General features: G+C 37.6%; 1 protein-coding gene across 1 annotated transcript in view; it reads right to left on the bottom strand.

Moving 5' to 3' along the window:
- rad51b (RAD51 paralog B) overlaps positions 1-22,369 on the bottom strand; it is a 55,941-nt gene that overhangs the window by 11,414 nt on the left and 22,158 nt on the right. The window contains exon 9 of the mRNA XM_079433402.1: positions 14,375-14,453. Within this exon, the coding sequence (XP_079289528.1) occupies positions 14,375-14,453 (79 nt within the window). The remainder of the gene's footprint in view (positions 1-14,374; positions 14,454-22,369) is intronic.

The following is a 22,369-nucleotide window of genomic DNA, read 5'->3' as shown; positions in this document are numbered from 1 at the left end:
AGTCATTCTGTTTAGCACTTAAATAGAAGGGGGTTTCTGTTCAAGCAATGACACTGACACATAACTACAGACAGAAATCTGCACATGTGCACACACACACACATACACTCAATGAGCACTAGTAAAGCACCAGCACCTGTGAAACAAATGAATCTTGGCTAATGCAGAGACTTTCGTTTGGTACTTCCATATTCACATGGATGCACGTGTGGCTGGAATACAGAGCAGCAGCTGCAGTCCGGGATGTGAGCAGATGACGGTTCCTAGAAGAAAACCCGCCAGTTCTTGCACATTTTGTCACCAATTGATCAGGCAAGAAGGAACAAATTTCCAGAAATTACCCAAAACCTGGGTAAATAAGTAACCAAAAAATGAACCGCCTCTCAGCAGGACAATTCTCTCAATGACTCTCTAATATGAGCTTGGGGAAGTGGCTCACAACATAACATTTGGTCAGGTTCTAGCTTCTCGAGGTTTTGCTAACAGGTTGGTTCTAAGTTGGTCATCAGTAATAATGCAAAACACAATTTTGCATTAATGTATATTTGAGAACCTAGCAATTGATATTTTGAATTATGCCATATGAGAAACATAAATAGCACATTATAGATATTGTTTTCCAAAGTCTCAGCATGATATGGGGCTGCATGAGGTTTTAGGGTTTGGTTGGGTGATGTAAAACAGGATGATTTCTTGTGTTGCTGCTTTCAGCTACTTATTTTCTTTATAAATCATAAAGATTTTCTTCTAGAGAAAACAAGCAATTACACAACATGAACAAAATGAAACATGGCAGTCCACTAATATGATCTTCCAAACAAAATACAAGTAGGGGAAGGTATGGGAAAAACCCAGAATCCATGAAAAAGAGAGAAAGTAAAAGTGGAAAAGAGGAACGCTGAATGACTGAGAGAGGGAAAGTAAAACTAGACTGGGATAGAGGAGTGCAAATGAGAGTTAGGAGGAGGCAAAGAAATGAAAAGTTGAGAAAGAGAAAGAGAAAAGGGAGAGGGGGAGAGAACAAAGCCATCTTTGTGTGAGGCGCTGAGAGAGTGGAGCAGAGCCAGGGCTTAGGGGGTGTTTCACAAGAGTACACTGACTGCATTCCTGCAATGTGATTATGGCCGCATTTAATTTATTCCCCTGCAGGAAACACACTTAACCCTTCACTGTCCATCGGCTCGCATCAACTGGCCTTGAACCTGAAATATTTTCCTTTATAATTATCCAGTAAGTGAATATTATGCAAGTAAAACTGTTTAGTTATGACCTTGCCAAAAGAACCAACTACAGACTCTGTAGTTCCTGGTGATTGCTTTACAGTCATGCATTGACTTTGCTTTGTGTTTTGTGGCGTCAGACTGCTCTAAATCCAGGCTAATTCGGCCTGAAGCGATTACGCTGGGGATTCCCAGCACTAGATATCCTTTAGGTACACAAAGGCAGATCTGAGGTGAAACTTCATGCATTTCATCTGAAACTAGAAGTATTTAATGAGGAAATTTGTTAGAACATCTCAAAACATGCCAAAGCATGTTTAGGGAAGAACTTGATGAAATTTACCTGGAGGACACAATTTTTGATTGGTCTGTAAAAAAAAGGGAAGATTTTTGAGAATGTGGTTGCAAATTTTTTTCTGGAGATTTTTTTGATAAATATAAAACTATGAAGGAAGAAAGAAAACTTGTATAAACAAGGTAATAAGCTAATAATAAATATACTTAGTGTATTTGTATTAAGATCATAGTAAATTTAATACAATATGTATTTTTAACCAACAATTAAGCATAAACTAAAATGCTTTTTTCACCACCAGGCCAAACAGTTCTGAGCCTGATGAATAATAGTACCATTTTCATTAGAAAGCCATTCAGTACAGCGCAAATACAAACTATTTCATGCTCAGATTTCTCAGCAGGGTTAGCCAACCACAATCATTACAGTAAAGCCTTTGGTGAAAGTGTTTGGTGAAATGGTTTAGTGATGTGGCGACTCAGAATTGGTCAAATAAATTTTAATTGGTGGTCGACCGATATTGTTTTTTTGTCATGCCGATATCTTGGAAAGCAGGGGGGCCGATAGTCGATATAATTTTTTTTATTTTATTTTAATTCATATTTAAGAAATTTTAAATCATTTGACAATGGATTAAAACATTTATGTGTAAAATAAACATACTTATACTTTAGATGACAAAGTATTTTTCACAAATAAATAAATATTAAATAATAATTCAAATGGAAGTAAACACTGTAACCAACAGGGCACTCAGTATTCTGGGAAGTTTGTGTGCATTGGGAATCATATTGTTCAAATGAAGCCAAGGTAACTCATTTTACATACAGCATACAGTGAAAATGACATGAATACGACAGTGGGCAAATGCATAAAGAGCAGCATAATTTGAAATCACAAGTTTAAAGTTTAAAGCATTGAATTCGCACGGACCGACCGTCACGCAGAACGCATGCGATCATGCTGGATAAAAATGCACACTCAGCTGGATTCGACTAAGTTTGCAAGGTTTGTGAAATTAAATGTTCATTAGTCATTCAAAGATTTGTTTAAATGATATAAATGCGTATTTGCTTAATGCTGACAGCAAACGAGAAAGTATTATAATGTTTGCCTTCCTATTACCAATAATATAAAAGCAATCGTTATAATACTTTTTGTATACATTAATTCCTTTGTTTAACAGTTCTATCTGATTATTTGACAGACTTCTATCCATATTAGACAGAATGACAACAGCGAACAAGAGGTTAGAATGTGAGCACTGTGTGCTCAAGCGCTGCCGCTCTCAGCGCCGTCAAAATAAAAGTCAGACCTCGAACACATTGGCCAAACAGAAAAAATTATCAGCCGATATATCGGCCTTGGCAATATATCGGTCGACCAATAATTTTAATCCTGACTTTAAAGCTCTATAATAAAAAAAAATTAATAAATACAGCCATAACAAATATCCTGGAACAGTACAGAACGACAACATTCAGAAACAACACATTTTCACTCCCAACTAGTCACATTTTTGTAATTTAGTTTTTAAAGATTGGCATTTTTGCCTTTATTACGATAGGATAGTGAGTAGACAGGAAGCAAAGTGGGAGAGAAAGAATGGGACGGGATCATGAAAGCCAGGGCTCAAACTTGGGACAACCGAAGCGCAACGGTGCTGTATGTCGGTGCACTGCCCAAAAGGGTATCGGCACCGACAACTTGTCACATTTTGATGCTTGGCAGGTCATTTTGGTGTCACTTTTTAATGAACAGAACCCCTTTAGCATTATCCAAGTGCTGAATTACTCCATTGCTTAAATAAGAAACCTTTGGCGTCAATATGCAGACGTTGTTGAGAAGTGGGTAGGTTTAGTGTGGGGGTGGGGTTAGGCAAAGTTCTATAATTTATAAAGTATAAATGCATATACTGCAAAACTTTTCTATTTTTACAAATGCATACAAAGAATAAATGAGTCCTGATCTGACACATAAGGCAAACAAATGAAAGCCAACAGAGTACCCTGCATTAAAAAGTGACTCCAAGGGGTCCTGACCATGCGAGTTGGGATTAAGAAGGTTTTATTTCAAAAACAGCACCCGTTTGGCCTGATAATGGAAATTGTTCTGAATGATCTAATTTTAGGCAACAACATCCGATCTGCATAGAAAGCATAAGTAATTTCTGCAGACAGTCTTGCAGAGTGTCTTGGGCAAAGCTTGATTCGTTGAGCCAAGCTTGATGGTCATGGCTGCTGACCTCTTTGGTTAGGTCTGTTTCCCAAGTCCTGGAAGACCACACACAGATCTGTCAGCTAGAGAAGACAACCCCTATTTTGACGGGCCCACCCTAGCTCCCTCTATGATTCTGTGTGTTTACACATAACACAGAGAGAGAGAAAATTAGATAATGAAGAGAGAGCAGCACATCATTGGTGTTGACCACTCCCTGAGGCCACAAATATAGTAGCCTACTCATTCTCGAGCCACCTATTCATATATTCTTATACACTCCCCTCTTCAACAACTGCACCGCTCTCTACCCAGTTGCTGGGAATAAAAAACGGGAGCAGTTGAGAGAGAGAGGGTGGGTGGGGGCAAAAACAATGCTGGATTAAATAAAATCTCCAAAGGATCAAAGCTGAATTTGGCAATTTAATTCCAAGAGGATACTGCTGTTCCCAAAGGCTTCCTTTTGCCTCCAGCCATCTAGGCCTGTTACCCTTCTCATTAAAGGCACAGTCTTAAGCTGTAGTGTAGCAACTGGAGCAGCATTATCCCAGATCGGCCTTTCCCTGCCCATTACGGAAAGAAAGTTCTATCAGTCTAACCACAATCCAATGAGGTTGGAACAACATTACTGTCATTTAGATGTATTACATAACAGTTTTCCAACAGAACCTAATACTGCATAGGCGGGGCTAAGGACAATTATAAAGTCCCACTCTTTTAGCTGTGCCTGCACAGCTAAGTTCAACTTCTTAGGAAACACAACTTTTTTCAGCAAGGCCAAGTCTGCTGGAGAGATGGATGCAGAAAATTCAGCTTTGCCATCACAAAAATAAACTACACTACACAATTTTATGATGCCTAAACAAAGCATTTGTGTGTTTTTTTTTTATTTAGACTCAACAGAATTAATTAGTAATAATAATAATAAACTTTATTACAATTTTAAATAATTAAATTCAGAGCTGTAATGATGTGTTCACACTAAAATAATTAAATGCAAATTTAATTATTTGCTCGAATAGCGTTTGACTCAAACGCACGATATTCACTTCAGTTGTGTCTTTCGAGCAAGTTGAAAAATTTCAATGAGCAGAAAATTTGCATGACGCGTTCTTGTGCAAGCCAATCAGCGAAGAGCTTATTGACACGTCCTGGTTGTATCAGAAAATGGAAGAGAACATTATTGTCGCAGTGTAGGCACCCTGAAATATATGATATAGGTATCTGGAGCATAGAAAACAATTAAAATCAGTTGTAGCGGTAGTTTTGTTTTATTATCATGGCTACAGAGATGCTGCTATCAATTAAAAAAAATAATGTCAATGTATTGTGACGAGCGACCCGAGTCCACATCAGCGTTGCCCTGGAAACACACGTGGAGCACCTGTTCACAGCTCATCACGGGCTGATCGGCCACACCTGCGCCTCGTCAGCCGGGCTGGATATAAACAGCGTGCCCACAGAGGAAGGTTGAGAAGCCTCTCCATGAGACAGCGACCTAATCCTCTGTTCTCGTTCTCCCTCCAGACAGCAGTGTGTGACCGATCTGCACCGCCACGAGCACCGCACGGACTCACCCACACCTGGACACTTTTGAGAGCACCGCCACAAGGAAGACCGCCATCACCGCCCACGTATTTGCACTGTTGTTAATAAAATCCACCCTCCGGGACCTTCACCTAAGCTTTGCTTGTCGTGTGTTCCTTTCACCCTGCCACAGTATATACACAGTAGTAAAATGTAACACACACATTAACGCAAGATTAAAACTCATTCGCCTCTGGATGGTGCTGTGAACTCAAGACACGTCAGCGTTTGGCTTTCCGGTATATTTGGGACTTTCACAACAGGCACAAAGCATTGATCGTGGCTATCTCCACCATTGCTGATTGCGAAAAACATCCTGCGAGTAATCTAGAGCGAGTGATGCGATGCACATATATGCTTCGCGTTTGGTGTGAACACACAATAAGTGAGCTACATCACATCAACGAAACCAGTTCCTGCTAAACAAAGCTTAAAAAACACAATCTTTGCTCTAAGCAATAGGTCAAGAGAAACAATTATGCAATGAATAGCACTGTTTAGATGTTTCGAATCAGCTATTTTCTAAGAGTTCAGCTAGAGTGAAATATTCAAATGCAACATCATACCAAGAGCAAAGGTGCTGTGAATCTGGTACAGAGAGGGTACAATTCATGTTTACAATGAGGGCTGAGAGGTGCACATCAAATTTTAACTGAGCAATGCTGTATATTAGAAGGCAATCCAAAACTAAACTTTGGGCAAAATTATGAGGACATGTGTCGAAACAGAATGAGAGAGAGATATCTAAAAGGGAGAAATAGACAGCTAATCCCTACAAGCTGCTGTTGTGTTCTGACCGACACCAGAAGCTGCCGTCTGTGACCTCACTAACACTGGTGTAAAGGTTAATCATTAAAGTGCATATACACCAACACTCATCTCTTAGGTACAGAGAGGTGTATGACTAACCCCATGACAACCCACCCTGAATCACGCTTTGAGCATAAGGAGCTTTATTTTCAGCATAGAATTCAGGTACTACTTCAAATACTAAACCTCAAGGACATGATCCTCAAGATATTTACTTATTTATTTTTAATCAGGGTAGTTTAGAAGAAGGCTTCACATTTCATTAAAACCTGTGAAAGTATTGCTGAAGCTTTAGGTGAGGACTTCCAGCCTCTGATGCCCCACTTGGGTTAAGCCCAAAGTATACACGAGGGTCCGCGGCATACAGTGTGCGTGGCGCAAATTTCGTCACCAGAATAGTACGCTTGTTCTGTACGCGCACCACCTGATTTTTAACTGTGTACTGTATGCACACCACTCAATTTTAACAACGCGTACTTTGTATGTGGAGGTCACATGTGCTCATTGAATTTGTCTTGCAGTAATCAGTTGTTCCACAAAGACTTGCTTTAGAGTAGAAAACGGAATTAAAGAGACAGAACAACAACAACAGCAACATAGTAATGGAGACTGCAACAAGAACAGATGCCTGTATTGACAAGCGCTTGTGTGAGGGGGTTATGAGATAGCCACAACTTTAGTTTAAAGAGTGCAAGACATTTTATTGGACACAACCTCTGGAGACAATAGCGCAGACACTGGACAAAGTTGAAACTTTCTAGAGCTCATATGTCGACCACCTGCGTTCGCGCATGCTATCAAATGGAGTATACTTTGAAAGGTCTTGTCTTGTCATGGACAAAGTCTTGACTTATACTCAACTCTCTTCTTGTCTTGGTTTTAACTCAAACCGAACCTTCTTCTGGTCTCATTCTTGAATTAAACTCAAATGAGCCGGTCTTGGTAACAACATTACCAGACATCATTCATTTTCAATGATAGTTGCCCATTTTTGGTGACCCAAGCAACAGAGACCATTGCCGATGCAACAAAGCTGAGCAGAGTAGCAAAACAATGAGGCAACAGGGCTGTAGATTTGGGGAATCTCGATTCAGATTCCTAAGCTACACTACAAACCAAAAAACACTTGAACTACCTATCACAGTGCACTTCACTGCTTCCTATGCTTTACGTCACCATGACCATTTCCACAAGCTAAGCATTGAAGTACCCTGGACAGCAGGGTACTTCAATGCTTTGTCGAATACAATAGTGGAAAATGTGAGGATTCTGAATGAAGTTTTTTGGTCCTTGGTACTGGGGCGATATGGAGTAGGCGATTCATCAGCTAGTAGAGTTCTCAGCAGCTAAAGCGAAGCAACAATCGTCACAACAGGTGCCTCATTGGCAGGAATCAGTGTGTTTGATGTCCTTACTCTTGTCCGACCAGGATAACATCAAGGTATACTATACATACACCATAGTTAGAACATTTTGCAGTAATTTTCAGTGATTGGTTCAGTTTAAGGAGCTCTTGGGTAACACTTAATTCTTCTCCACCTTTGGCACTTCACCCATTTTGTATGCACGTGAGCAGACATGCAGTTCCTGTAGACTAAGGGTTGCCAATCCTGCTCCCGGAGAGTTTAGCTGCAGATTTCAGCTCTAACCTGCCCCAACACACCAGCTTGAAATTTTCAAGTAATATGGAAGACCTTGATGATCTAATTCAGAATTTAATTAGCATTGGAGTAGAACTCTGCAGGACAGTGCCTTGCCAAGAACAATACTGGGCACCCTTGCAACAGATTTAATTGCATGGTCAGCAAAGGGGCTAGTCGATTTTAAAATTGTAGTGGATGAAAGCTAATGTTAAGGAAACCTGCCCCTCGTTGAGAAAGCTGATATAGCAGTCCATTTCAGTAGATGTTTCTTGGCTGTTCATTTACAAATGAACAGGAAAATGATTGCCTTCAACACAGTCCATGGAAACCATTTCTAAATGTGCTGGTGGTGCTGCCCAATAATAATAAGCCATTTAAAGACAATCCACATGGATTTAGAAGGGGTGCCAGTGTCAATCTCTGTGGTGGTGGATTGCCACATGATACCCAGTAGTGCTGCCACAATGAAAAGCTACATTCATATCCATCTCGTGGATTGACCGGGTTATGCCACTGGCTATGAACATACAGGAAACCTAACATGCCTCAATAAGATTTGCACACACGTTTCTTCCTTATTGGCTACAGAAAGTATAAAACTGTAGCCTTTACCATCTGTTTTAGACATTCCGTCTTTAGTTGAAGCGAATTTACCTTTGCCAAGAATTCAGGTGTGACAAGTTCAATCATTTCAATTTGATAATAATGAAGTTGCACAACATTCATCATCATGTTGTACTCATATATTCAAATAACTAGAAAATAAATACGTTTTTTTCTAGTTTCCCAGCAAGACATGAGTGGTACACCACAATATGTCCTCTTTGCCAAATGGCAGTTCTACCAGAGAACTATTACAGGACTAAACCAATACACAAGTCATTCTCTAATGACTTGGCCTTGGCTGGAAGCACAACATTCAATTGAAATATACTGGATTCCTTTGTAGAATTCTTCTCATGCACATGCTTAGTTCTTGCTTTGAAAACATTAATAAAAAGCAAACGATGATAAACCGCAAGTAACAAAGGAGGAAGTGAAAGGCATTAAAATCAATAAGTCCCATATTGAATAATATGTTTTAAAATCCCTCAGACTGGATGACAATTCAGAAATTCATACAGTGGAAATGGTAATAAAATACCTCACCTCATTTTGTTTGAGTAATAACTCATAGATCATAAGAATCTGACTCGAGTCTGTAGTAACTGATCCAACACTGCAAAAAAAGGTATTTTCCTAATAAAAATAAATTAGCTTTAAAGCAAAAATCTTTAGCACTATTTCACACATGTATCTTTCTCAGCCAATTTCCCACTGACCTCATACAAACAAAGATTTCTATATACTTTAGACTTAATGGTAGACCCTGGACTGCTTAAGTTTTGTTAGATAAAGAGTTTTGTTCTCCAACTGGCAAATCTGTTACCATTATGAAAAGGCTTGTTTGTGATTAGTTGATAAGACATATGAGGCATAAGTTTGTTCTCACCTTTTGTTCTTTTAAGAATATGATGTGTACAGTACTAAACACTGTATTACAATCAGCATTATGACCAACATTATTCATGGTGATACATTTGCACACACCTTTAGTAACACATTGATAAAGGTGTTTTGAGAGTCGTTAGAGCTCATTATATGCTTAGTTATTAAACGAATGCTCCTGATATTTATTTAGGCACGAAGCTCTATGCTCAGTTAAATGAATCAGTGTGCTGAATAAGACTGAGAGACATATTTATGATTAATGTTAGCATGCTCCTATCATCTGGTGCTACAGCATTTACTGTAACGTATGAAAGCAGGTTTGAGTCACTTCTCGCTCATGGTGAGATGAAAAGGGCGACCATATGGAGACAGACAGACAGATAGACAGGCAGACACAAACACACACAGTGCTGTCCAGCTCTTCTATTCTGCAGTGACAGCATGTTCCATATGTGCTCCATGGTGAGTCCCAGCAGGCTGTTAAACAATCCTGTATCCATAAGTCAAATCCCAGACATTTGAGATCTTGGGTAATATCTCTTTTGTTCCTTTCCCTCCTCTCGATTCTGCCTTGTATTATGACTGCATGATTATGGCAACAATATCAATTATTTATCCTAATATTACAATCAATTTGCTTTCATTAATAGAATTTACATAATTGTGGAATCATTTGTATGGATCAACAGCATATCATATTTTTTCCTTAATTAACAAATCAAAAAGAGGCTGAGAAGTATTCCTCAATTTAATTATATTTCAGTTATTAACTTGTACAAATGCTTTCATTAACAACTACACTGCAAAAACATCTTATGACTTATAAATCGCTTATTTACACAGTCTACACCTTGCACTGAACCCAAACAAAGTAAAACATGAAACAATAAAGGAAAAAAATTACACTACCGTTCAAAGGTTTGGGGTCAGAAATATTTTTAATACTTTAAATGCAAAAAAAATAAAATGCTCACCAAGACTGCATTTATTTGAATAATAATAACTACAGCACAATAATTACTACAGTAATTATATTATTCCAATTCAAAATAACCGTTTTCTTTATATATTTTAAAATGTAATTTATCCTAAAGCTGAATTTTTAGCACCATTACTCCAGTCTTCAGTGTCCTTTAGAAATCATTTTGATATGCAGGAATAAATGCTGAAACACATATCAGAATTATTTCTGAAGAAAAATAAAAAATGAAACTTACTGACTGCAAATATTTCAACACTATGGGAAATGTGACAGATGGTGAAAATTGTTTGTCTTCACATTTTTTGACAAAGTCTGATGCAAGAAGGCCTGTGGTTTTGTTTCTTTAGGCTTTCTTGGAAAGTTTCAACGCTGAGATTAACTAACCATCTCACAACTTCCTGCAAAATCACATAAAAATGTCTCATGACACTTATGGAACAGGAAGTTATGCAACATGGAGGGATGACAGCAATACAGAATGAGTTAAAAATAATTAGATCATTTATCGCGATGAGGCAGCATTGACGGGTACGGTACAGTATATCATGGTAAACATTCAAAAGTTAAGAGCTCAAATATTTATTCCAAGTGCATGCTTTCCCATCGTGCTAAATGAGAGACATCTTGTGTCATGTTGAAAATAGTAAAAATAACTTCAAAATCTGTTCCACTCCATCCAGCTGTTTTGAATACAAGAATGCAAGAATCTTTACTGTATTTTTTGATAAAATAAATGCATCTTTGGTGAGCATTAGAGAGTAATGTATACACATATACATCACAGCTGGAGGAAGAGGTGTTTTTTTCAGATATATCGGAGGAAGTTGAGGTTTCTATTATTTTGGTTATTTGCATTTTTGGCATCACCCATACATCAGTAACCAACCATAATTATTACTTGATTATAGTGAAGTACAGAGATGTGTTGGAGTCAAATATTGGCAGGAAGCATTATTAGTGTATGCGTGTGCGATTGACTTGAGGACATTGTGTAAAGAGCTCAGAGAGAAGTGTGTGAATAGTGTTTCAAAGGCCTTTCTCATACAGGGGCTTTATTTGAAGCTGGCAGGCCTTGCGCACCACACATCAAAGATGCACTTGTTGAGAGAGAGAGACTGATTAACACAACTGATGCAGAGAGCCAGACCACAGCAAAACTATTCAATAGCTGGATTGAACTGGACACACACGAGACTCTCTCACCCTCTGACACACAAACACTTCAAGCTCTGTCAGCAAAATATAGAAATAGAGAATTGTTTAGATGTAGATGTGATGCATCAAAGTCACAATTATTGGCCGAAACTGAAAATTCAGGACACACTGGGCCGAAAAATGAAGGAAAAATAATTAAGTTAGGTGTAGTAAGCAATTTCTAAATAATAATATATATATAGTAATTACACTTTCACTTATTCGTCCTTTAGGTGAATGTACTACCATAATATCAAGGTTCAGCATTTGAAATATTGGATAATATTTGTTAAATATTGCATAACTATATGTTATATGTACTATATGTAATTATTGATGTTTGGCTAATATAAGCACATTTGTACCCTATAAATGACATAACAAAGGATTTTTAATTTACTTATTTAAAATAATGCCCCAAATGTCTTGGGTACATGCCGATTGATTGATTGTTTTTATTTTATATATATTTTTACAGAATCCTGAAAAAAATACTGTATCAAAGTTTCTGCAAAATTATGCAGCACCGCTGTTAAACAAATGTATTATGAAGGATTATGTGACACTTGAAATATATCAAAATAAAAGATATTAAATATTATTAATTGTATTCATATTTGACAGTATTGTTGTTTTTACTGTATTTTTGATCAAGTAAATGCAGCCTTGGTGAGCATAAAATACTTCTTTGGAAACCTTTATCTAATATTTAACCATTGCCTTTAGCCATTCAACATTGCATAATAATTGAGAGCTTTCAATTTGAACATTTATTAGACTTAAAAAATAGCATCTAGTTTAAGTGAACTTAAAATAAATAAATAAATCACATTATTACAATAATTATAATAAATATCATATTTAGCTACCCGTGCCCTTCAGCAAGTAGGAAATACACAGAAATGGAATAAAGTTATCAAACACTAAATTCTAAATTAAATATGGATGAGTCTTTAAAGCTACAAAAGTTATTGATTTCCTCTTTTTTCTTTTGTTCTTTGATGAACAGACTTCTAAGCAGCTGGGTTATTAGGCTGCTATTACTTTAAGAGCTGACGCTGCTGAACGAGACGCGGATCTGACACACATTCTTAAAAGTGACCCATATATAACATATACTTACCTGCATACTAGGGGTGGCACGATACACGTATTCGTACCGAACCGTCACGGTAAGGGCATCTCGGTTTGGTGCATGAGGCCTTACAGCGAATACAGGCAATTCACCCTCAATCCAGAAGGGGACGCCCGCAGCGATGCAACGCTGTTTGATAACCGCCAGCAGAAGAACAGCAAATGCGCACTTGAAAACAAAGCCCCCTAGACAGTGACCATGTGCTGATTCTGAACGCGTCTCTCACTTATACTGACAAAGAAGGCTTGTGCACTCAACCGTTTGCGAAATGGAGCTTTGTGCTCGTGTATCCTGCCCCTCTCATTCGGCACAAATCCAAATATTCCATAATATTTTCATAGTTGCGATGTAACGTATCTGAATGCTAAACTAGGCTTTGTATTTCAGTCGCGTTGCAACGGTGACACAGAGGCGGGTGCGCTGATGTTGGAATTTATTTTGATAAAGTACCGACTTTAGCAATGCTGGAACTGGTGTGTGTGTGTGTGTGTGTGTGTGTGCGACGCAATCACTTCAACTGTTGCCTTATACCAGCAGAATCAACTTTAAACACTTATCGTCTTTTTGGTAACTTAATGACTTAATTGACAATTCCATGCTTGTTTGACTAGCGCCTGTCGCTGAGGTGAGATATATTTTTTTCTCTGACTTTTAAAATGCCAGCCGATTTCATGTTGAATATCCAATTAATCAACAAAATGATTAAAAAATTAACAGATTATCAGAATAATTGTTAGTTGCAGCTCAAAACTTTTTATTAAACTTTGTGCCAACTTTTTTCTTTTTTATCTACAACATCTCTCTAAACAAAAGCACCGAATGTGCTAATTTAGTACTTGCTTCCTCTAATAAAACCCAACAAAAACAAGAACAAGCTCCTGAATGTGAGCTCGTATCAACTGTGGCACAGACATTAAAAGGAAGTGTGAGCTGTTTGACTATTCTTTGTTATTAAATTATGCTGAACTGATACCACTGATATCAATCATAGCTTTCTGTAAAAATGCATAAGCAAACGACTTCAATTCCAAACCCCAAAATGAAGTCGGGTACATCAAGGCGAATTACTTTTGAATTCTCTTCCAAGTGCTGTTAAAAATCCACCACACATACACCACCATAAACCTCTGCCGAAGAGCCAAAACATTCCCACTATGTTTTCCCTCTGATATCCTGTTTCCCATTCAAGTTCTGTGGTGTTTGGAATCCACACAAACCGCCGCGAGGTAAGCTGTGAAGCCCACGGATGAAAACAAATGGTCCTGACAGGACAGCCAGAGGTCCTGGATGTTAAAATGCAGTGGGCAGAAGTTCTGACTCAGAAGGTTTAACAACACAAACCACACACACAAATGAGTGTATTTGTCTTATTAGCGTTTTTCAAACCAACCGTGGTATTTTTTTATGATTCATATTACTGACACTCAGTAAAAAATAATTGAGTCACTTTCTGTTACTAAAATCTAGATTAGCCTCCAACAACTGAAATCTTGCATGACTACAACAAAACTTAACCTTAAAAGATATTATACATAAACTTTATGGCCTAGAATGACCTATATCTACAAAAAATTCCTTAAACATTTCAATATACCGAATTAATGTCGCCTATACAGTTTCTGTGTGATGATTACTTCTTAATAATTATTTTCATTTACACTGGTACTTAGACCTGTACTTACCTGCCTTACATTGGTGTCATGTTTTAGCATGACATACTGCGATTATTTCAGGAGATTACATGGGCATGAGTTCGTGAAGTTCAGTTTTGTCAGTATGCTGTCTATCTAGGACACTCACCCTCAAGACGGATGCCCTCCTTCTGAATGGTGTAGCTCAGCACGGCAAAAGGGGCCACAGGTGATTTGGCTATGACAATCTAAAACAAGAAACAAGAAGAGATTCAGAATGAGTAAGGGAAGGGCTCAGCGTCACTTCATGAATATATATGAATATAAGGTCAAAGTTTAATAGCTAATAATGATATTCTCAATGTTACTCAGAAAACAGGATACAGGAGGTTTAACTCATTCGAAATACTTCTGCTTAATGTTACACTGTTAGATATGCAAAAGAAATCTCTCCTGTCTCTTGCTCTGGCTACTGTGTATAGACCGCCAGGGCCATATACAGATTTCCTAAAAGAATTTGCAGATTTCCTCTCAGATCTATTGGTCAATGTTGATAAAGTGCTAATTGTCGGAGATTTTAACATTCACATTGATAATACAAATGATGCGTTAGGACTTGCGTTTACTGACCTAATAAACTTTTAATCATATGCTAGATTTAATTATATCGCATGGAATTGATCTTACCGATATAGATATCGTACCTCAAAGTGATGATGTTACTGATCGTTTCCTTGTATCGTGCATGCTGCGTATTACTGATATTAGTTATATGGCTCCACGTTATCGTCCGGGCAGAACTATTGTTCCAGCCACCAAAGACAGATTCACAAATAACCTGCCTGATTAATCTCAACTTCTCTGTGTACCCATAAATACACATGAACTAGAAGAAATGACTAGCAACATGGGCACTATCTTCTCTAATACATTAGAAGCTGTTGCCCCCCTCAAATTGAAAAAGGTTAGAGAAAAACGTACTGCGCCATGATACAACAGTTATACCCATTCTCTCAAGAAAGAAACTCGTAATCTTGAGCGCAAATGGAGAAAAACTAAATTAGAAGTTTTTAGAATTGCGTGGAAAAACAGTATGTCCAGTTATAGACAGGCTCTAAAAGCTGCCAGGGCAGAGCATATCCACAAACTCATAGATAATAACCAAAACAATCCAAGGTTCTTATTTAGCACAGTGGCTAGATTAACAAATAAACAGACACCACCCGATCTAAATATTCCCTCACAGTTTAATGTGAGTAATGTCTTTATGAATTTCTTTACTGATAAAATAGATAACATCAGAAATACAATATCAAATGTAGATTCTACTGCGTCTAGTATTTCAGCTTCATTCATCGCACCCAAAGAAAAACAGCAGTGCTTTACAACTATAGGACAGGAAGAGCTAAATAAACTTATCAATGCATCTAAACCAACAACATGTTTATTAGATCCTGTACCCACTAAACTACTGAAAGAGTTGTTACCTGTAGCAGAAGAACCGCTTCTCAATATTATTAACTCATCGTTATCTTTAGGTCACGTCCCAAAACCATTCAAGCTGGCGGTTATTAAGCCTCTTATTAAGAAACCACAACTAGATTCTAATGAACTGGCAAATTACAGACCCATTTCAAATCTTCCGTTTACGTCTAAAATTTTAGAAAAAGTTGTGTCTGCTCAATTGTGTTCCTACTTGCAAAAAATGATCTCTATGAAGAATTTCAGTCAGGTTTCAGGCCTCACCATAGTACAGAAACTGCACTTGTTAAAATTAGAAATGACTTGTTTCTTGCTTGAGACCAAGGCTGCGTCTCATTGCTAGTATTACTTGATCTTACTGCTGCGTTCGACACTATAGACCATGACACACTCATAGATCGATTACAAAACTATACTGGTATTCAAGGGCATGCTTTAAGATGGTTTAGATCCTACCTGTCCGAAGCTACCACTTTGTTCATTTAAATGGGGAGTCATCTCAATTATCACCAGTAAAGTATGGAGTTCCACAAGGATCTGTCCTAGGTCCTCTGCTATTTTCAATATACATGTTGCCCCTTGGTAGTATTATTAGAAAATACGGGATTAGTTTTCATTGTTATGCTGATGATACTCAAATATATATCTCAACAAGACCAGATGAAACTTCTAAACTATCTAAGATAAGCAATAATTTCCTCCTATTAAATTCAGATAAGACAGAGATATTACTTATTGAACCAAAAAACAGCACACAAAATCTCTTGGATTACAATTTGCAACTAGATGGATGTACTGTTACATCCTCAAAAAGTCAAAAATCTGGGTGTTATATTAGACAGCAACTTGTCCTTTGAATATCATATTTCCCATGTTACAAAAACAGCATTCTTCCGTCTTAGAAACATTGCCAAGCTTCGAAACATGCTACCTGTTTCTGATGCAGAAAAGCTAGTTCATGCATTCATGACCTCTAGACTGGACTATTGTAATGCACTGCTAGGTGGTTGTCCTGCATCTTCAATAAACAAGCTACAGATAGTCCAAAATGCAGCGGCTAGAGTTCTTACCAGGTCAATAAAATATGATCATATTACCCCAATTTTACAGTCTCTGCACTGGCTACCTAAGTTCCGTATCATTTACAAAATATTATTACTTGCCTATAAGGCCCTAAATGGTTTAGCTCCTGCGTACCTAACTAGTCTTCTACCACGCTACAACCCAACCCGCTCCCTAAGGTCGCAAATCTCTGGACTTTTGGTAGTACCTAGGATAGCAAAGTCCACTAAAGGACGTAGAGCTTTTTCACATTTGGCTCCCAAACTCTGGAATAGCCTTCCTGATAACGTTCGGGGTTCAGACACACTCTCTCCGTTTAAATCTAGATTAAAGACACATCTCTTTAGCCAAGCATTCACATAATGCATCTTATAATCTTGTACTGCAGTTATATCTGATCAAATGTACATTATTATTACTCTTTAGCTTGGGTTGAACAAATAATTTTTGCTTAGATGGAACAGCAGCTACGCTAATTATGTCTCTATTTGTTTCTCTGTTTCTGATTAACATCCCGTGGTAACTAGGAATTACAGAAGCTTCAGTCTGGATCCAACCCTTAAATGATCTGAGATGACCGAACACCTGAGAAAAGATGATGCCAACCCCTCAGAGGACCTCCGAGGATGCCAACGCTCCGACAACATACATTACCAAATTTTGCCATAAGTTAAATATATTAATGTTCTGCAATATATAAATATATTGTGGAAACTTAATTTCCTGTATATATATATATATATATATATATATATATATATATATATATATATATATATATATATATATATATATATATATATAAATAACTTTTTTTATATATATTTTTAAGATGTAATTTATTTTTGTGATGGCAAAGCAAAATTTTGGCTAATATTTTACATTTGAAAGAAGTCTCTCACCAGGGATGCATTATGCTATCAAAAATACAGGAAACTGTTCATGTTCATGTTAATATATTTTTAAAATGGAATATATTCCTGTGATATAAAGCTGAATTTTTAGAATCATTGCTCCAGTCTTCAGTGTCACATGATCCTTCAGAAATCATTCTAATATACTGATTTGCTGCTCAAGAAACATTTTCATTTCATCAATATTTTTGATTTTTTAAAATCTTTTTTTGATGAATAAAAGTTCAAAAGAACAACATTTATTTAAATTATTTATTTATTTATTTTTTTGGTAAAACTGTAAGTCTTTACTGATCAATTTAATGCAACCCCTACTGGATAACTATAAATTATTAATAATTTAAAAAAAAGTGACCAAATATTTTGCACAGTAGTGTACAAACACACAACGAGCCCACATGAAGATATTTCAAAATGGACTTTAAAACATAACGTATACTACATTTTTATATTTTAACGCTGCAGTCTTTAACTTTTTTTGGTTAAAAATTATCCGAAATCAATATTTGAGCAAGTACATAACCAGCCAGTGTTCAAAACTATCGCCTTACTTTAGCCCGATTCACAACGGTTTTCTTATAATAATGTTTTCTAATTTGAGTGTAGGTGTAGGTACGTGTAGGTTTTTGCGGGAAATTCGAGCATGGCACTGCATCTTTACATCTGTAAACATAAAGAAGTTTTCCCGGCTAGTAGGCTATCGCACGTGAGGATCCTGCAGGTTGTTTAGCCTTTTCTCACAGCAGCTGGAATAATTAAATTTATCATTTTGATGGCGGATTGTGATCCAGAAAGGATTATGTGTTTATGTAACACATGTGAATGAAATGAAATTATATTCCTGTTTTAAATGTGCTTCTGATTACAGATAGCCTGGGATTACACAAGATTTGCATTTTAAAGAAAACCAGTTCGAAGGGAGCATAGTTTGCTTGAAACTTTAGATTCAGAGTACAGCCCATGTAATAAAGATAATTCCGCACCTGGATGCAATACCAGGTTTTCAACAGAGATGGCGACAAAGAGGCAAAACTTATGGACTGCAGCTTTAAATAAATGAGACTACTGTTTAAATTTTTATTTATAAGAAAATAACCAACCACAAAATTGATGTACAAGTCAGAGGCACTCATTTTCTGCCAAGTTGTTTTATTTACTTATTTAAAATAATAATAATAATATAACAATATAATATTTCAAATAATATCTACAATGTATTATAATATATTATTATTATTATTTAGTAGACTAAGTTAACAACCCTAATAATACTACTTGTATTTTAATTTTACGCATGACTGAACTCTTTCCCCCCAGGCAACAAATAAAGGCATATATGTGGCTGCTATACGCCAATGGGCATAAAAGCAAGGAAATGATCCTTGAAAACAGCCTGTAGGAAAGCAGCAGCATTGAGTTACTAGACTCAGCAGAGTCTGCCGGCAACCTGCGTCACTGCCTATTAGAGATTCTTGAGAATCAACATAACTCTTTGTCATCAGCCTCTAATATGGAAACCCTGCACTGGTCAAAATGAGACACCTTAGTAAAAAACTTACTCATCAAAACTCAAAAGAGGAAACGGGAGTGAGATGAAGGACGCAACTGTCTGCTGTTGCGTAAACACACATCGGAAATGATTCAGACTCCCAAACATAAGTAAACAAACAAAGCTTTTGTGACTTCTGCTTAAATTCACTGTGGTATTTCTTGGGACTTCATGAAATGCTTTTCTGTCTCAAGTGAACCATCCACAGACAGCAAGCCTCGCTCTAGGCTTATTTGTATAACAATAAACCGGCGCATTTGCAGGGATATCCGGTTACCTGTGGTTAAGAATTAGTTAGTTTTTACAAACCTGCTGCCAATTGCTTTGTGTGAATGCAGTTCCTTACTGATGCACCGTGACACACAAACACAAAGCTTTCTGGTCACCCAAACCAGCCCAGTTCTCTTTACTTTAACCCAAATGCACATCTTTCACGTAAGGAAGTCACATGGCTTTACCTCTAATGGATACATTTCTCATGGCTGAAAAGCTGGGAGTTTCTGAGGTTTTTTTTTTTACTGAAGTGGCCTTACCAGAGCTACTGAACCGCACAAAAGAGCCAGGCACCATTGCCTTCCTTGTGTACCAGCAGTTTTGGACCACTGCCTCTCTATCAGTGCGCTTTTCTTTAGGTGGGAGCTCAATCGGAAAAGAGAAAAACAAAGTCCTCAGGGCTCTAAGGGTGTAGGGGCAATGAGGTATGCCATCATTTGACAGGATGAAAACAAGTAGGGCAGGCCTAAACAATGAGAGGGCTGGTGGAGTAAGCAATTTTCTTTCTTTTTAAGCTTGTCTTAAAGATGCAATCGCTAGACGAGTGCAGTTTTATTCCCTGTACTGACGTATTTCCTGGAAGCAGGAAGTTTAGGTGGGACATATTGAAGATACTGTCCTTTTAAAAAATATATATATATATATATATATATATATATATATATACGCTCACTGGCCACTTTATTAGGTACACCTTGCTAGTACCGAGTTGGACCCCCTTTTGCCTTCAGAACTGCCTTAATTCTTTGTGGCATAGATTCAACAAGGTGTTGGAAACATTCCTCAGAGATTTTGGTCCATATTGACAAGATAGCATCACGCAGTTGCTGCAGATTTGCCGGCTGCACATCCATGATGCGAATCTCCCGTTCCACCACATCCCAAAGGTGCTCTATTGGATTGAGATCTGGTGACTGTGGAGGCCATTTCAGTAAAGTGAACTCATTGTCATGCTCAAGAAACCAGTCTGAGATGATTTGAGCTTTGTGACGGTGCATTATCCTGCTGGAAGTAGCCATCAGAAGATGGGTACACTGTAGTCATAAAGAGATGGACATTATCAGCAACAATACTCAGGCAGGCTGTGGTGTTTAAAAGATGCTCAATTGGTATTAAGGGGCCCAAAGTGTGCTAAGAAAATATCCCCCACACCATTACACCACCACCAGCAGCCTGAACCGTTGAGACAAGGCAGGATGGATCCGTTCTTTACGCCAAATTCTGACCCTACCATCTGAATGTCACAGCAGAAATCGAGACTCATCAGACCAGGCAACGTTTTTCCAATCTTCTATGGTTTAATTTTGGTGAGCCTGTGCAAATTGTAGCCTCCGTTTCCTGCTCTTAGCTGACAGGAGAGGCACCCAGTGTGGTCTTCTGCTGCTGTAGCCCATCTGCTTCAGGGTTCGACGTGTTGTGCGTTCAGAGTTGGTATTCTGCATACCTTGGTTGTAACGAGTGGTTATTTGAGTTACTGTTGCCTTTCTATCATCTCTAACCAGTCTGCCCATTCTCCTCTGACATCTGACATCAACAAGGCATTTTCGTCCACACAACTGCCGCTCACTGGATATTTTCTCTTTTTCTGACCGTTCTCTGTAAACCCTAGAGATGGTTGTGCGTGAAAATCCCAGTAGATCAGCAGTTTTTGAAATACTCAGACCAGCCCGTCTGGCACCAACAACCATTCCACGTTCAAAGTCACTTAAATCCCCTTTATTCCCCATTCTGATGCTCGGTTTGAACTTCAAGTCGTCTTCACCACATCTAGATGCCTAAATGCATTGAATTGCTGCCATGTGATTGGCTGATTAGCAATTTGTGTTACCAAGCAACTGAATAGGTGTACCTAATAAAGTGGCCGGTGAGTGTATATTAGGGTTGGGTATCGTTTGAATTTTATCGATTCCGATTCTGATTATCGATTCCCAGTTTCGATTCCAATGTGATTAAATAATGATATCAAACATTTATCTTTTGTCCAAACCATTTATTGGAGCTGAATACCATGAACAAAAATCAACAGGCTACATAAAAACTTGACTCTTTAAGAACTGTTTGTGTGCAAAATAGAACCGCATGATTCTGGATAAACTGAGTTTTTTTCCCCAATGGAAGTTGTAGTTCTGTCATGGTTCTGAAGAAAAAAATTAGGGATGCACCGAAATGAAAATTCTTGGCCGAAACCGAAAACCGAAAAAGAGGAAACCAACAAATTATGCCAATTATTAGTACCATTGCATTTATGGCTATGACTGTGTACTAACTTTACTAAAAATCAAGGCATTGCAATTGCATAAATTAATATTAAAGTTTCAAAGAATAAATCAATTACAAATTATGCAAATATTTATTTAGCACATTGCAACAATGCACAGTATAAAATAAAATTCTAACTAAAATGTTTAACTTGACCCCGCTCATGTGTACATTAAATAATAATGTACAGGCCTACTGGCCTGCTGAAAGGTTGTAAAATTAAATGTTCTCTCATAAAAACAAAGTGCATTTAGGTCAAGTGCATTTTAGATTTTTCTCAGTGAGACTACTACAAGAAAGTGCATTCAGAACAAGTGCATCTGCTTAAAGATACAACAATATTTTCTCTATAGGCCTTCAACATAATAGTGTATCAAAACAAACACTGCCATAGCCCATATGTTAACTGTAGAACTTTAACAACAACAAATGCACCAAGAATTGCAGATGTGCAAAGTGGATAATAAATATTTAAACACTAGACAAGCCCATTCTACTTCTTGAGGTAAAGTGGCAGGTTTTTCTTGATGAAGAGTAGCTTCTCTGCTTTATCACAGTGAAGTCTGTTCCTCTTCTCATCGAGAACGTGAGCTGCTGCACTGAACAGTCTCTCGCTGTCAGTGCT

Source organism: Barbus barbus (assembly GCF_936440315.1).
Source record: "Barbus barbus genome assembly, chromosome: 14".
NCBI classification, from domain to species: Eukaryota; Metazoa; Chordata; class Actinopteri; order Cypriniformes; family Cyprinidae; genus Barbus; species Barbus barbus.
Note: the sequence above shows the minus strand (reverse complement) of the source record. Positions and strands in the feature narration are given on the sequence as shown.